The 15,205-nt window shown below is 31.8% G+C and overlaps 1 protein-coding gene and 1 long non-coding RNA gene across 4 annotated transcripts in view; both read right to left on the reverse strand.

The window, feature by feature from the left end:
* The window catches only part of LOC127707758 (TOM1-like protein 2), a 45,435-nt gene that overhangs the window by 13,318 nt on the left and 16,912 nt on the right, over positions 1–15,205 (reverse strand). For all 3 annotated transcript variants that reach the window (XM_052212521.1, XM_052212522.1, XM_052212523.1), the window contains exons 8-12: positions 15,063–15,141; positions 4,520–4,671; positions 3,697–3,808; positions 2,406–2,502; positions 882–954 (exon numbers count right to left, since the gene is read on the reverse strand). In XM_052212521.1, coding sequence (XP_052068481.1) covers positions 882–954; positions 2,406–2,502; positions 3,697–3,808; positions 4,520–4,671; positions 15,063–15,141 — 513 coding nt within the window. The remainder of the gene's footprint in view (positions 1–881; positions 955–2,405; positions 2,503–3,696; positions 3,809–4,519; positions 4,672–15,062; positions 15,142–15,205) is intronic.
* LOC127707768 (uncharacterized) lies at positions 8,312–10,748 on the reverse strand. The gene is made up of 2 exons (XR_007985002.1): positions 10,021–10,748; positions 8,312–9,432 (listed from the first exon to the last, which is right to left on the reverse strand). It is a non-coding gene; the product is annotated as an uncharacterized LOC127707768 (long non-coding RNA).

Consider the following 15,205-nt stretch of genomic DNA (forward strand, 5'->3'; position numbering starts at 1 on the left):
CAAGGGTTATGTTCTTCTCATATATGTTATGATGGTATGATACTAAACCCCTAACGGGAAGGATTGTGCCTGATATTCATATGATGAAGACATAATCTTTCAATCAGTTTAATTGAAGTCTGGAGCTGGCATGTCAGTTAACTGCTAGTAGTCTGTTGTTATTTATGTATTATTGTCATTTTGTTTTTTTTCTTTGGTTACATCTTCTGACATCAGACTCGGACTTCTCTTGAACTGAATTTTATTGTGCGTATTGTTATGCGTTTACTTTTCTACATTGGCTAGAGGTATAGGGGGAGGGTTGAGATCTCATAAACATGTTTAACCCCGCCGCATTTTTGCGCCTGTCCCAAGTCAGGAGCCTCTAGCCTTTGTCAGTCTTGTATTATTTTTAATTTAAGTTTCTTGTGTACAATTTGGAGTTTAGTATGGCGTTCATTATCACTGAACTAGTATATATATTTGTTTAGGGGCCAGCTAAAGGACGCCTCCGGGTGCGGGAATTTCTCGCTGCATTGAAGACCTGTTGGTGACCTTCTGCTGTTGTCTGTTCTATGGTCTGGTTGTTGTCTCTTTGACACATTCCCCATTTCCATTCTCAATTTTATTTCAACATTTTTATAAACTGACTGATTAAATTTCTTTTCATCTTATTTAAATGTAAAGTATCTTGAAAAAACATTATTTAGCTGAGTACATAAAAATGTTACAGGGATATTCCTCAGTGGTGGTTTGAATTTCCATTGAAGCCTTTAAAGTTTTTTCATTGGAAGAAACTGCTGGTGGTGATACAACGAAAGATATAATTTAATACATATAACATTGTTATAAAACATAATCAGTTTGATATAAATTAACTACTTTATATATCGAATAATTACCCCTGATTTGGCATTGACAGCCTGGCCTAACCCACCACCAGTAAACTGGTCCTCTTGTTGATTTACATAAGCACTGTAAAGAACATATTGATAAAATTATGCACTGTAATAAACATGCAAGATCTATAATACATTCAGATACATGAACTGTCTTCAAAGAAACATTATGTTAAGATAAAATACTGGGAAAAAATTATAACAGGTTTTACTTTTTTATAAACAATACAAGTTATCATTGACTTTTATCAACCAAAACATCCATGAACCAGAATGTGTCCATAGTACACGGATGCCCCACTCGCACAATCATTTTCTATGTTCAGTGGACAGTGAAATTGGGGTCAAAACTCTAATTTGGCATTAAAATTAGAAAGATCATTTCTTAGGGAACATGACTATGTGTTTCAAGTTGACTGGACTTCAACTTCATCAAAAAATACCTTGACCAAAAACTTTAACCTGAAGCGGGACAGACTGACGGATGGATGGAAGGACGGATGAATAGACGAACAGATGCACTGACTGAAAAACATAATAGTGGGGCATAAAAATAATGCTGTTACCATTTGCATATCATTTATATACACTAATCTTGTAAATAAAAAGAGATGTGAAATAAAAGCCTAAGAGACAGCAACCTAATGATTGAAAAAATAACCAGAAGACATCTTTAAGGCCAACGTACAGTCTTCCAATAACCAGAAGACATCTTTAGGCCAACGTACAATCTTCCAATAATCAGAAGACATCTTTAGGCTAATGTACAGTCTTCCAATAACCAGAAGACATCGTTAGGCCAACGTACAGTCTTCCAATAACCAGAAGACATCTTTAGGCCAACGTACAGCCTTCCAATAGACAGAAGACATCTTTAGGCCAACGTACAGTCTTCCAATACCCAGAAGACATCTTTAGGCCAACGTACAGCCTTCCAATAGACAGAAGACATCTTTAGGCCAACGTACAGTCTTCCAATAACCAGAAGACATCTTTAGGCCAACTTACAGCCTTCCAATAGACAGAAGACATCTTTAGGCCAACGTACAGTCTTCCAATAACCAGAAGACATCTTTAGGCCAACGTACAGTCTTCCAATAGACAGGTGTCTATACAATAGGTCAAGATCTAAATCATTGGTAAACACCAAATTTTATTAAATAAAAAAAAAATAAACATTGACATAAGACAACCATTGTCAAGTTTCAATTGACCAAGGTATTAAATTCAAGCTATATACCTGTATTTCGTCTTAATAGTTAACTCTGTCTGTAAGGACCATTTTCAATCAGTAAATTCATGTAATTTGAATGAAACACCAGGTAAGTTTACTTCTCATAAAATGAAATTGTTGTATCAATCAATTTCAACTTGCAAATTGGGTTTTGATCACAGGATGCTAAACTGTGGTAGATATTCTATGGGTTGTATATATAATTCTATCAAAATGAACAGTGGTCAACCTAGATTGAGGTATAAATCTAAGAATATATCTAAATAAGAGTGAAATATATGTTATTAGCTTACCCTTGTGTTTTAACTTTATTCTGTTCAAAGGACTGTCGTGACTGAGCAAACATATCAAAATCATCACTTTGTTTGGGTGCAGTATTGGAACCAATGTCTACAGTACAGTTATAAGTAATACATTAATTCAAATAAACAAAATATTTAAATACCTTATGATTTAAGGTTTAGGACTGTTCTATTAAATCATACATGGTACCAAGTAAAGGCACTTTGAAAATAGAATAACAACTTATAGGTCAATTTTGAAGACCTGCATATATTTTAAACTTGAACAACATAATATTTCACACCCAACCATAGTGACCAATACAAGTCGTCTTCCCTGGGTTCCATGTATGTTTTTATGGAACAGCCCTTAGATATGAATCTAATGTTTCCATTCAAATTCCCTGAATTTGTGTGTTTTTGATGAAAGAGTTAACATTTCAAGACATTTTAAAAACATTATTCTGATCATTATTGATAACGTTCTGTAGAAAATACTTCAGGTTTATTAAGAATGAGAAAAAATTAAAAAATAAATTAGATAGGTAGGTTCTACAAAGTGGAATGACCTGGATGAAGGGTAGGAGATTTAAAGGGGAACTTGAAAAAGAAGTAATGTTTGATAGGACAAAATATTTTACTCTCAACAGTACAGCTAAGAATATATATAAGATCAGTTGCAAGGGTTCTTAAGCATGCAGAAAGCCTGGAAATCTCCCTTCATTAGACATTGAATTTACTAGTATACCAATTCCACCCTCAAGAGGCTTTGTAATTATACTTTCAAACAGTCATATAACCCTGTATTGCATTATCAAAGAAAAAAGTAAATAAATTATTTCAAATAAGCAGTTTACATTCAACACAATTGTGTGAGGCTACTTATATCAAATTCAATAATAAACTATAACTCCTCTCAAATGTCCACAAAAATTAATGTATAATTGCAAATAATCAACTTCCACTCGTTCCCAATCTAAAAACATATATGCCATATAATTTCAATACAAACAAAACGTCTATATTTCATTTTTAGCCCATTTCACCAATTGTACAATCAGGAATATCAGATGGTACCTGAACTTATGTCGCAACAATGATATTTTCATCTTATTAGAAAAATAATAACAATTATACTAATAAATAAGCTTGATTTAGAGTCAGCATGGTAACAAAACAAAAAGACACACATACACTCTACTGAGCTTTTAAACCCCATTAGCTAAATCTTCATTGGAAGATTTGTTAACTCCGTTTAGACTTACAGTTAGTCAATAATGATGTATGGTGACAGTAGACTTACTCATATTCTGCATCTGTGTATTTATTGGCGGTAAGTGACCTGGTGCCTGTACCATTCCATCGTCTCCCAGATCTATCAGATTAGCAATAGGTGGATTTGATGTATCTTCTACCTATAAAATAAAAGTTCTGGTAATTTACAAGAAGTCTGATAAATACTATGTCTCCAAACTCAAATACTTCATATCTGTCTGCTTCTTAATCAATCAATCACCTCTGAGAACTATTATACATACATGTGCATATTGCTCACCACAATATAACCTTTTTGTGCTGAGGCAGTGTAAAGCGAACATCAATCAATCAAATATTTTTCTTCCTGCCTACCAAATGAAATTCTGGTAAAAAAAATCCAATTGAAAAATCATCTGTAGTAAGCAGTATGTTTTGAATAAAAATGCACACATTGTCGTGGTAAGCATATCCTGACTCAATAATTCAAAGTATAGGAAGTAGGTGTCTGACAGATCTGAAAATCGAACATATGATTATATTACAACCCATCACGGTCAAGCTGCTGACCAAATATACAGTCATTTTGTTTAGTATTATTTGAGAAATTTGTGACATTAATATTTAAGTTCAATCAACATATTGAAAAATTTAAAGTATTAGCATGCAGGCAGTAGTTATCAAACAGATCTGAAAAGTGCTCACACATTACAACTCATCTCTTTTAAGCTGCTGATTATATATTAAGTCATTCTGTTTAGTAGTTTCTGAGAAAAGTGTAACTAAAATCTGTTGAATGAACAGACAGACAGACAAGGTGATTGCAATATAGCCCCACCCTTTAGAGTAAGTATATAATAAGTAAATCTTACCTGATTATAAGAAGGTGGAGACACTACTGGTTCTGTAGTTGGTGTATCTAATTTTTTCAGGTCTGTTTGTGATTGGCCAGTTCTGTAACGTTCAAATCTTTCATAACGTAAAAATACATTATTTATATCATCATTCACTCTCAGAAGTTCATCTGAAATAGAAAGGACATGAACTTAGTACTAATTTATAATTAATATATACTTTATTGTGTAGATGATAGGTTGATTCTTTTCTTAGCACTTTGTTGCCTTTGCCCTAAAGTTTAAATCATCCTTAATAGGATTTTTTCAGGATTACAACTGTACCTTAATATGTATTATCATTCTATTATAGTCACCTAAACGATCACACTTTTTTACATCATTTTTGTTATTTGGCGAACTTTGCCCTTTGTTGAAAGCTTGGGAATATTCAAATTTCATATGATTGTTTAAAATGCAGCAGTATTAGCAGGCAGATGAACCTTGTTAAGAGAAACATTTACAACTTACTATCAATCTATACACCTAATATAGTTGACCTTTTATCCATAATTATAGAAAACTAGATGTGTGGGACCGACATGAATGGCTCGCTCACAAAAAAACTTAAAGCCATTTTTAGGAGTGGAAATTTGAGAATGAAAGTCCATATAACTGTTATTTTCACGAAATTTTCAAATTCCAAAGCCTGTTGTTTTGGCAAAATTAGCAGAACGGATCCAAATGTTAACTCGATCTGTAACTCATCATAGTAAGACTCACATACAATCAAAGCGCGAAAGCGCTGTAAAGGCAGTTAATTACAGGTTGTGTGTATTTTTAGTCCAGTTATATCAATATCTTGCATAGAACATTGTACTTATCAGAGGTGTCTTTCAGTATTTAAGATTTAGAGTTCTCTAATGATATTGAACAAGTTTTATGAATGTCATATTCTGAGCACTATATGAAGGCGATTGTTCTCATTTGTTTATGAACTAGTGCATTATGTCCAGTTTGTACCTTTTTTATCTATGTTTATAGTCAAATACTGTTAAAAATAGTTTTGCATTTTCTTTTTAGTAATAAGTAAATGTTATCAACTGTATTTTATTCGACTTTGCAAATGTGGTTTGTTACTGGTAAGTACAATGTATGGGTGATAGTTGTTTCATTGGCAATCATGACACATCTCCTTATTTATATAATGATCTATATTCAACGACCTCAGGTACAAAAAAAATGTATGTAACTAAACTATGATGGGAAAACTTTGACTTCTTTCTTTTATATAAACTTTTGACTTGGTACCATAAAACTATGTAGAATAAATGTACATTGCAACATGTCAACTCTTTCAATGACAATACTTTTTTTAGAAACTATAACTCCAAGCAAAATTATATTTCCAAGTATAAATTTAAAGTAATTTATGAATGAAACAAGAGTGCACACGCTGAAATGTCTCGCCTTCTTTACTAATCATTGATATTATGTTGATAGTCCTAAATATAAAGCTTTATTACAACTGTCACATAAACTTAACATTAACCAAGTAAACTAAACATTGACCAATGAACCAAGAAAATGAGGTCAAGGTCAGATGAACCATGCTAGGCAGGCATGTACAGCTAACAATTCTTCCATACAACAAATATAGTTGACCTATTGCTTATAATTTAAGAAAAACAGACCAAAACACAAAAACTTAAAACTGAGCAATGAACCTTGAAAATGAGGTCAAGGTAAAAAAAAACATGCGTGACTGACAAATAGATCATAAAATATTTCCATACACCAAATATAGATGAACTATTGCATATAGTATTAGAAAAAAAGACCAAAACTCAAAAACTTAACTTTGACCACTGAACCATGAAAATGAGGTCAAGATCAGATGACACCTGCCAGCTAGACATGTACACCTTACAATCATTCCATACACCAAATATAGTAGACCTATTGCATACAGTATAAGAAAAACAGACCAAAACACAAAAACTTAACTATAACCACTGAACCATGAAAATGAGGTCAAGGTCAGATAACACCTGCCAGTTGGACAGTCCTTCCATACACCGAATATACTAGACCTATTGCTTATAGTATCTGAGATATGGACTTGACCACCAAAACTTAAACTTGTTCACTGATCCATGAAATGAGGTCGAGGTCAAGTGAAAACTGTCTGATGGGCATGAGGACCTTGCAAGGTACGCACATACCAAATATAGTTATCCTATTACTTATAATAAGAGAGAATTTAACATTACAAAAAATCATAACTTTTTTTTCAAGTAGTCACTGAACCATGAAAATGAGGTCAAGGACATTGGACATGTGACTGACGGAAACTTCGTAACATGAGGCATCCATATACAAAGTATGAAGCATCCAGACCTTCCACCTTCTAAAATATAAAGCTTTTAAGAAGTTAGCTAACGCCGCCACCGGATCACTATCCCTATGTCGAGCTTTCTGCGACAAAAGTCGCAGGCTCGACAAAAAGGAGTTCTTAATTAAGAAATAAACTGATTCGCTGAGCGCAGCTGGATACACCTGCAGAGGTCCAACCCTGAACAGTTGGGGCAAAAATGGACACAATATTCAAGCTTGATACAGGTCTGAATTTGGATTGTAATTAAATATTTGACATATTATAGTTTCTGAATAAATGTAGTCAAAGAACTTGAAATCAGTTATATGAATTGAATTTATATTCAATTAAAGATTTCTTGCTATAAACAAATAAAGTTCAAATTCTTCTCAATGTCATATTTGAAATTTATGAAAATCAATAGGGAGATTACATCAATAGCTATAAATAATTCACCAAAGTTTCATGCAAACTGCTTAAAGCATTTTTGGGTTGTTGTCCAAAAACTGGAAAATCCCCCCTTTTTTAATGAATAAAACCCCACAACTCAGAAATGTAAAATCTAAAATTTATAAAATTCTAAAGGGAGCTTACGGATTGATAATTTAGTCTTAGATGCAAGATTTTTTTATCAGTTGTTAGTGGCTTTGAACTAGCTGTCAGTAAATGCGAGTACTCTCAGATCTGTACTTAGTGTCTTTTAGTTGTTTGGATGTACAACTACCAGGCCACGTCCACTTGTATTTGTATTTATCCATCTGATGAGTTAAGCCTCTTTCAACTCATTTTTATAGTTCGTTCTTATATTGTACTGTTACACCACTGTCCCAGGTTAGGGGGTGGGTTGGGATCCCGCTAACATGTTTAACCCGGCCACATTCTGTATGTACATGTATGTGCCTGTCCCAAGTCAGGAGCCTGTAATTCAGTGGTTGTCGTTTGTTTATGTGTTGCATATTTGTTATTCGTTCATTTTTTGTACATAAATTAGGCCGTTAGTTTTCTTGTTTGAATTGTTTTACATTGTCATTTCTGGGCCTTTTATAGCTCACTGTGCGGTATGTGCTTTGCTCATTGTTGAAGGACGTACTGTGACCTATAGCTGTTAATTTCTGTGTCATTTGGTCTCTTGTGGAGAGTTGTCTCATTGGCAATCATACCACATCTTCTTTTTTATATTTACATCAACAGATACATATAAACAATTCACCAAAGTCAAACTTAGTTGTAAGATCTCTGAAATTTTTTACACGGTACAAGTTTTTCTAATTGTTGGAGATTGTACAGTGACAGTAACACCTGTAACTGCTTAACCCATTTCTTATGCACTTTGGTTCGATAAACTCACTGAATATCATACCACATCTCCTTATTTTTTTATGCATTACAATTTACATGTGCATGTAATTGTAAATAATATTTATCATATATATATCAGAACAAACTTCATTGCGTCACTTTTATTTATGCATCCTTTGGCACAATACAAGTTCTAAAATTACACAACATATAACAACTAAATGTTATTTCAGATGAAAGTTTTGTTTCAGTTATATTCATAGGATTTATTAGAATTTTGTATGTTTTGCCAAGTCTAATAATTAGCTCTATGTGCACGTGTTAATTGGAGACTTTTCTATCCCGTATAAGAGTTTTGGAGCTAATTCTGTTTCTTTTTTTGAAAAAAGTGAGCAAACAAATCTTGCACATTTAAACCTTTGTCTGCCATCACACTGTCACCTGGGTCACATAATTGAACTACACATGTATTCTACATCTTTCAACTATTTCACAGTCACTGGTACAACCAACATATGCATTAGAGACATACATTTTTGTAGTTGACTAAACCACCAGGTGTCGAACATACATGTACAAGTATTTTCAGTGTTTCTGTTTTTATATGATGAAAAGGTTGCCTGAGCTCTAGGAGCTTTATGTTTTATCACGGGATATTCTGTGCTGTCAATAATAATCCAAGTTGTAGGAAACTTTAATTTGAAGTTGGATGGCGAAAAATACCTGACTAAACCACTAAATGGCCAAGTGTTAGCCTCACGCCACTGTTTAGACATAAAAACAATCCATGTTTACACAATATTCTTAACACTAGTTTCAATCTAGAATCTAGACAGTTCAAAGTTGGTTGTATAATGCCTCAATTTCATCAAAGTCATAAAAAAAATGATTTTCAAATGACATCCTATCAATTTGAAAATATATGTATCTCAAACAATGTGCTGCTGGACCAAGTGTGGTCAAAACAAATAAAAATTTAGTATACAACTCTAAACTGGTATAAAAATGCAAGGCTGTGTCACGTGTCTTCATTTCAAAATTCTCTGCTGAAAATATAGGCATTGATGGTGTTTGCGTAATTCCATCTGTGAAGCTCAACATTAGCTCGGCAGTTGGTGGTGGACAGTCATAAATCCTGTCTGCAGTATGAATGACTTCTTCAGGAAAACCAACTTTACAATCAAAACTTTTGCGGACGATTCAGTCTCTTGCTTGATCCAGGAAAATAGGCTGGGAATGGCAGTAGACTTAAGTCTCTGTATGGAGGGTTTGCCCTCTGAAAAAGGTTATAAAACATTAGTTTTTTGATAATTAAATGAACTTCCATTAGCAATGCATACTTTGTACTACCTGGCAAAATATTAACTAGACTTATTCATTACAATCTGGATAAAACTACATGTATGTTAGCCTGATTCAATGTACATCAAAATGTATGTTATGTAAATCCAAAGGACAAACAATGAGAGACGTATGCAACAAACATACATTGTTTGTACCTAAATAACTATAATATAGATGAGAGCATGTCATTGTTTTGTTCCTGTTAACATTGTCATTGATATTTTTCAAGAAAGTCTACGAGGCATAGCTTATGCATTCCTGTCATTACTACATTAGCATAATTACTGCTAAAATAATTCTCAGTATGATATACCTCTTGTAAGAAATCATTATAATTGTAGCAAGCACCAAAAAATCTCAAACAGATCACACTGAATCGTAATCCAAAAAATTATGACGTCTTGAATTAACCACCCCCTTTTATTCTAAAACGATAATTGCGGTTGTAAACAGACTTTGGTTTATTCGCATGGCGATTACATATATAACTATATATTTTAAAAAGAAAATAGAGTTTTACCATGAATAGTTTCCTGCACGTAGTCTTTTTCAGTAAAATGTGCCTTGCAAACAACAGCTGATTGAGATGGACTCCACGATTTCACCGTGTTCTCGTCCAATCTGCGTATGGGCCATGGCGTTGATCCAACTTTTCCTTCTTTTTAAGTCATTTGGAAATGCATGTCCTCCTCTTAAATGACATCCAGGTACACAACAACAAGTACTTGGCATCGTTAATTAAAAATGCAACTGTAATAGTTGCACAGTGCAGAAACCGGAAGTTGAAGAACAGGATCGGCTACGACGGCGCCACCTATTCAGGAACGATAATTTGCTACTTTATATAACTGCGGAATAACAATAACGTTAGACGGGTTCGCGTGCATAAACAGAAATGCGCTTTAAATTGTATAATATAATTCATGTTCAGTCGACCTTTAATTATTACATCAACGACTGAAATGATTTATAAACATCTAGATTGCAGATAACACTCGAAATTAACCCGACCTCTTTACACACGGAATTCAAATAATTCTAGTTTGTCAATCGGTTGACTGCTTATAATGTAAAATACAAATATATCAAAAGTTTTTAAAACTAACAAAACACAATGATCGTTTCTCTATTTCCCAATGTAAATGAAATGAAACAAAAAACATTTTATATCACAATAAGAAGAGGAGAGAATCAACATTTTCCGGATCTACTTGGAGCCTAATGACCCCCCACGTAGATAAGTTGGATATCGCGCAAAGAAAGATTAGCACGGCAACTAGAAAGGCATTAAAGCACTGCCTTTAAAAAACCAGCTCAATATGTGAAGGCATTTAGAAAAAAGTCTGTATAACTGTTCCATCTGTAACTCATCATACATGTAGTAGACTCACATACTAAAAATCAGCTCAATATGAGAAGTCTTTTAGAAAAAAAGTCCATATAACTGTTCGTTGCAGAATGACAGAATGACGGATAAGGGTAAAACTATACGGCCCCCACAACTTTGTTGCGGGGCCATAAAAATTATGTGATATAAAAACTATGCAATTTTTTAATCTGTCATTGCTTTATACCTAACTTTATGCTGTTTTGGCTTATCATTCCAATATCATGAATTTGTAAGACATGAGATAACAAGATGTACTGTGAACTGTTACAAACAGTATAGCATGCTCATATGAAGCTTGATACCAAATTTCAGAAAGCTCTAATTTTTCATTATAATAAAAAATTGAAACAAAAAACTCATAGGATGGACCAACAGACAAGAGGTAAAGCAGTATCCCTCACACTTTGAACAGAAGTTAGATCAAATATTGATCTACATGAATATGTAGTCTTGAGTTTTTAGTATTTAAAACATTTTTACAAATATTGGTGAATTGGACTTGTATACATTTGTAAATAGTAAACATTCGACAAGGTTGTTTTTCTCAGTCCGTCTATAATGTCTGTACAAAAAACCTTTTGTTAGTTGTTTTTGTTCTAAGTACTAATCTGATGAATCAAGCCCTTTCCAACTCATTTTCAGTTTGTTGGTATGTTCACTGAAATATCACAGTCCAAGGTCAGACTCACAGTCACAGTTAGGTTAACACAAAAAAATGTATCCCTGCAAATTAAGTGTGTTAACAGTGACTTACTAGTAACTTCTTCATTGGTTATTTTATCTAACAAATCAAGTTTGTTAACAGTCACTTACTAGTAACTTCTTCATTGGCTATTTTATCTAACAAATCAAGATTGTTAACAGTCACTTTCTAGTAACTTCTTCATTGGCTATTTTATCTTATAAATCTAGTTTGTTAACACTCACTTACTAGTAACTTCTTCATTGGCTATTTTATCTAATAAATCTAGTTTGTTAACAGTGACTTACTAGTAACTTCTTCATTGGCTATTTTATCTAATAAATCTAGTTTGTTAACAGTGACTTACTAGTAACTTCTTCATTGGCTATTTTATCTAACAAATCAAGTTTATTAACAATCACTTACTAGTAACTTATTCATTGGCTATTTTATCTAATAAATCTAGTTTGTTAACAGTGACTTACTAGTAACTTCTTCATTGGCTATTTTATCTAACAAATCAAGTTTACTTACAGTCACTTACTAGTAACTTATTCATTTGATATTTTATCTAATCAATCAAGTTTATTAACAGTCATTTACTAGTACTTATTCATTGGCTATTTTATCTAATAAATCTAGTTTGTTAACAGTGACTTACTAGTAACTTCTTCATTGGCTATTTTATCTAACAAATCAAGTTTATTAACAGTCACTTACTAGTAACTTATTCATTGGCTATTCTATCTAATAAATCAACTTTATTAACAGTCACTTACTAGTAACTTATTCATTGGCTATTTTATCTAATAAATCTAGTTTGTTAACAGTGACTTACTAGTAACTTCTTCATTGGTTATTTTATCTAACAAATCAAGTTTGTTAACAGTCACTTTCTAGTAACTTCTTCATTGGCTATTTTATCTAACAAATCAAGATTGTTAACAGTCACTTACTAGTAACTTCTTCATTGGCTATTTTATCTGATAAATCTAGTTTGTTAACACTCACTTACTAGTAACTTCTTCATTGGCTATTTTATCTAATAAATCTAGTTTGTTAACAGTGACTTACTGGTAACTTCTTCATTGGCTATTTTATCTAACAAATCAAGTTTATTAACAGTCACTTACTAGTAACTTATTCATTGGCTATTTTATCTAATAAATCTAGTTTGTTAACAGTGACTTACTAGTAACTTCTTCATTGGCTATTTTATCTAACAAATCAAGTTTATTAACAGTCACTTACTAGTAACTTATTCATTTGATATTTTATCTAATCAATCAAGTTTATTAACAGTCACTTACTAGTAACTTATTCATTGGCTATTATATCTAATAAATCTAGTTTGTTAACAGTGACTTACTAGTAACTTCTTCATTGGCTATTTTATCTAACAAATCAAGTTTATTAACAGTCACTTACTAGTAACTTATTCATTGGCTATTCTATCTAATAAATCAAGTTTATTAACAGTCACTTACTAGTAACTTATTCATTGGCTATTTTATCTAATAAATCTAGTTTGTTAACAGTGACTTACTAGTAACTTCTTCATTGGTTATTTAATCTAACAAATCAAGTTTATTAACAGTCATTTACTAGTAACTTCTTCATTGGCTATTTTATCTAACAAATCAAGTTTGTTAACAGTCACTTACTAGTAACTTCTTCATTGGCTATTTTATCTAATAAATCTAGTTTAACACTCACTTACTAGTAACTTCTTCATTGGCTATTTTATCTAACAAATCAAGTGTGTTAACAGTCACTTACTAGTAACTTCTTCATTGGCTATTTTATCTAACAAATCAAGTTTGTTAACAGTGACTTACTAGTAACTTCTTCATTTGTTATTTTATCTAATAAATCTAGTTTGTTAACAGTGACTTACTAGTAACTTCTTCATCGGCTATTTTATCTAATAAATCTAGTTTGTTAACAGTGACTTACTAGTAACTTCTTCATTGGCTATTTTATCTAACAAATCAAGTTTATTAACAGTCACTTACTAGTAACTTATTCATTGGCCATTTTATCTAATAAATCTTGTTTGTTAACAGTGACTTACTAGTAACTTCTTCATTGGCTATTTTATCTAACAAATCAAGTTTATTAACAGTCACTTACTAGTAACTTATTCATTTGATATTTTATCTAATCAATCAAGTTTATTAACAGTCACTTACTAGTAACTTATTCATTGGCTATTTTATCTAATAAATCTAGTTTGTTAACAGTGACTTACTAGTAACTTCTTCATTGGCTATTTTATCTAATAAATCTAGTTTGTTAACAGTGACTTACTGGTAACTTCTTCATTGGCTATTTTATCTAACAAATCAAGTTTATTAACAGTCACTTACTAGTAACTTATTCATTGGCTATTTTATCTAATAAATCTAGTTTGTTAACAGTGACTTACTAGTAACTTCTTCATTGGCTATTTTATCTAACAAATCAAGTTTATTAACAGTCACTTACTAGTAACTTATTCATTTGATATTTTATCTAATCAATCAAGTTTATTAACAGTCACTTACTAGTAACTTATTCATTGGCTATTATATCTAATAAATCTAGTTTGTTAACAGTGACTTACTAGTAACTTCTTCATTGGCTATTTTATCTAACAAATCAAGTTTATTAACAGTCACTTACTAGTAACTTATTCATTGGCTATTCTATCTAATAAATCAAGTTTATTAACAGTCACTTACTAGTAACTTATTCATTGGCTATTTTATCTAATAAATCTAGTTTGTTAACAGTGACTTACTAGTAACTTCTTCATTGGTTATTTTATCTAACAAATCAAGTTTATTAACAGTCATTTACTAGTAACTTCTTCATTGGCTATTTTATCTAACAAATCAAGTGTGTTAACAGTCACTTACTAGTAACTTCTTCATTGGCTATTTTATCTAACAAATCAAGTTTGTTAACAGTGACTTACTAGTAACTTCTTCATTTGTTATTTTATCTAATAAATCTAGTTTGTTAACAGTGACTTACTAGTAACTTCTTCATCGGCTATTTTATCTAATAAATCTAGTTTGTTAACAGTGACTTACTAGTAACTTCTTCATTGGCTATTTTATCTAACAAATCAAGTTTATTAACAGTCACTTACTAGTAACTTATTCATTGGCCATTTTATCTAATAAATCTTGTTTGTTAACAGTGACTTACTAGTAACTTCTTCATTGGCTATTTTATCTAACAAATCAAGTTTATTAACAGTCACTTACTAGTAACTTATTCATTTGATATTTTATCTAATCAATCAAGTTTATTAACAGTCACTTACTAGTAACTTATTCATTGGCTATTTTATCTAATAAATCTAGTTTGTTAACAGTGACTTACTAGTAACTTCTTCATTGGCTATTTTATCTAATAAATCAAGTTTGTTAACAGTCACTTACTAGTAACTTCTTCATTGGCTATTTTATCTAATAAATCAAGTTTGTTAACAGTCACTTACTAGTAACTTCTTCATTTGCTATTTTATCTAATAAATCTACTAATCTTTGCTGCATTTGTCTGTTTGTACGATTCAATTCCTGTAAGGAAACAATGAAATATAATATTTCATTAGTCATGCACTGGTAATAACGATTTCATATA

This window comes from Mytilus californianus, unplaced genomic scaffold (assembly GCF_021869535.1).
Source record: "Mytilus californianus isolate M0D057914Y unplaced genomic scaffold, xbMytCali1.0.p SCAF_7, whole genome shotgun sequence".
Lineage (NCBI taxonomy): Eukaryota > Metazoa > Mollusca > Bivalvia > Mytilida > Mytilidae > Mytilus > Mytilus californianus.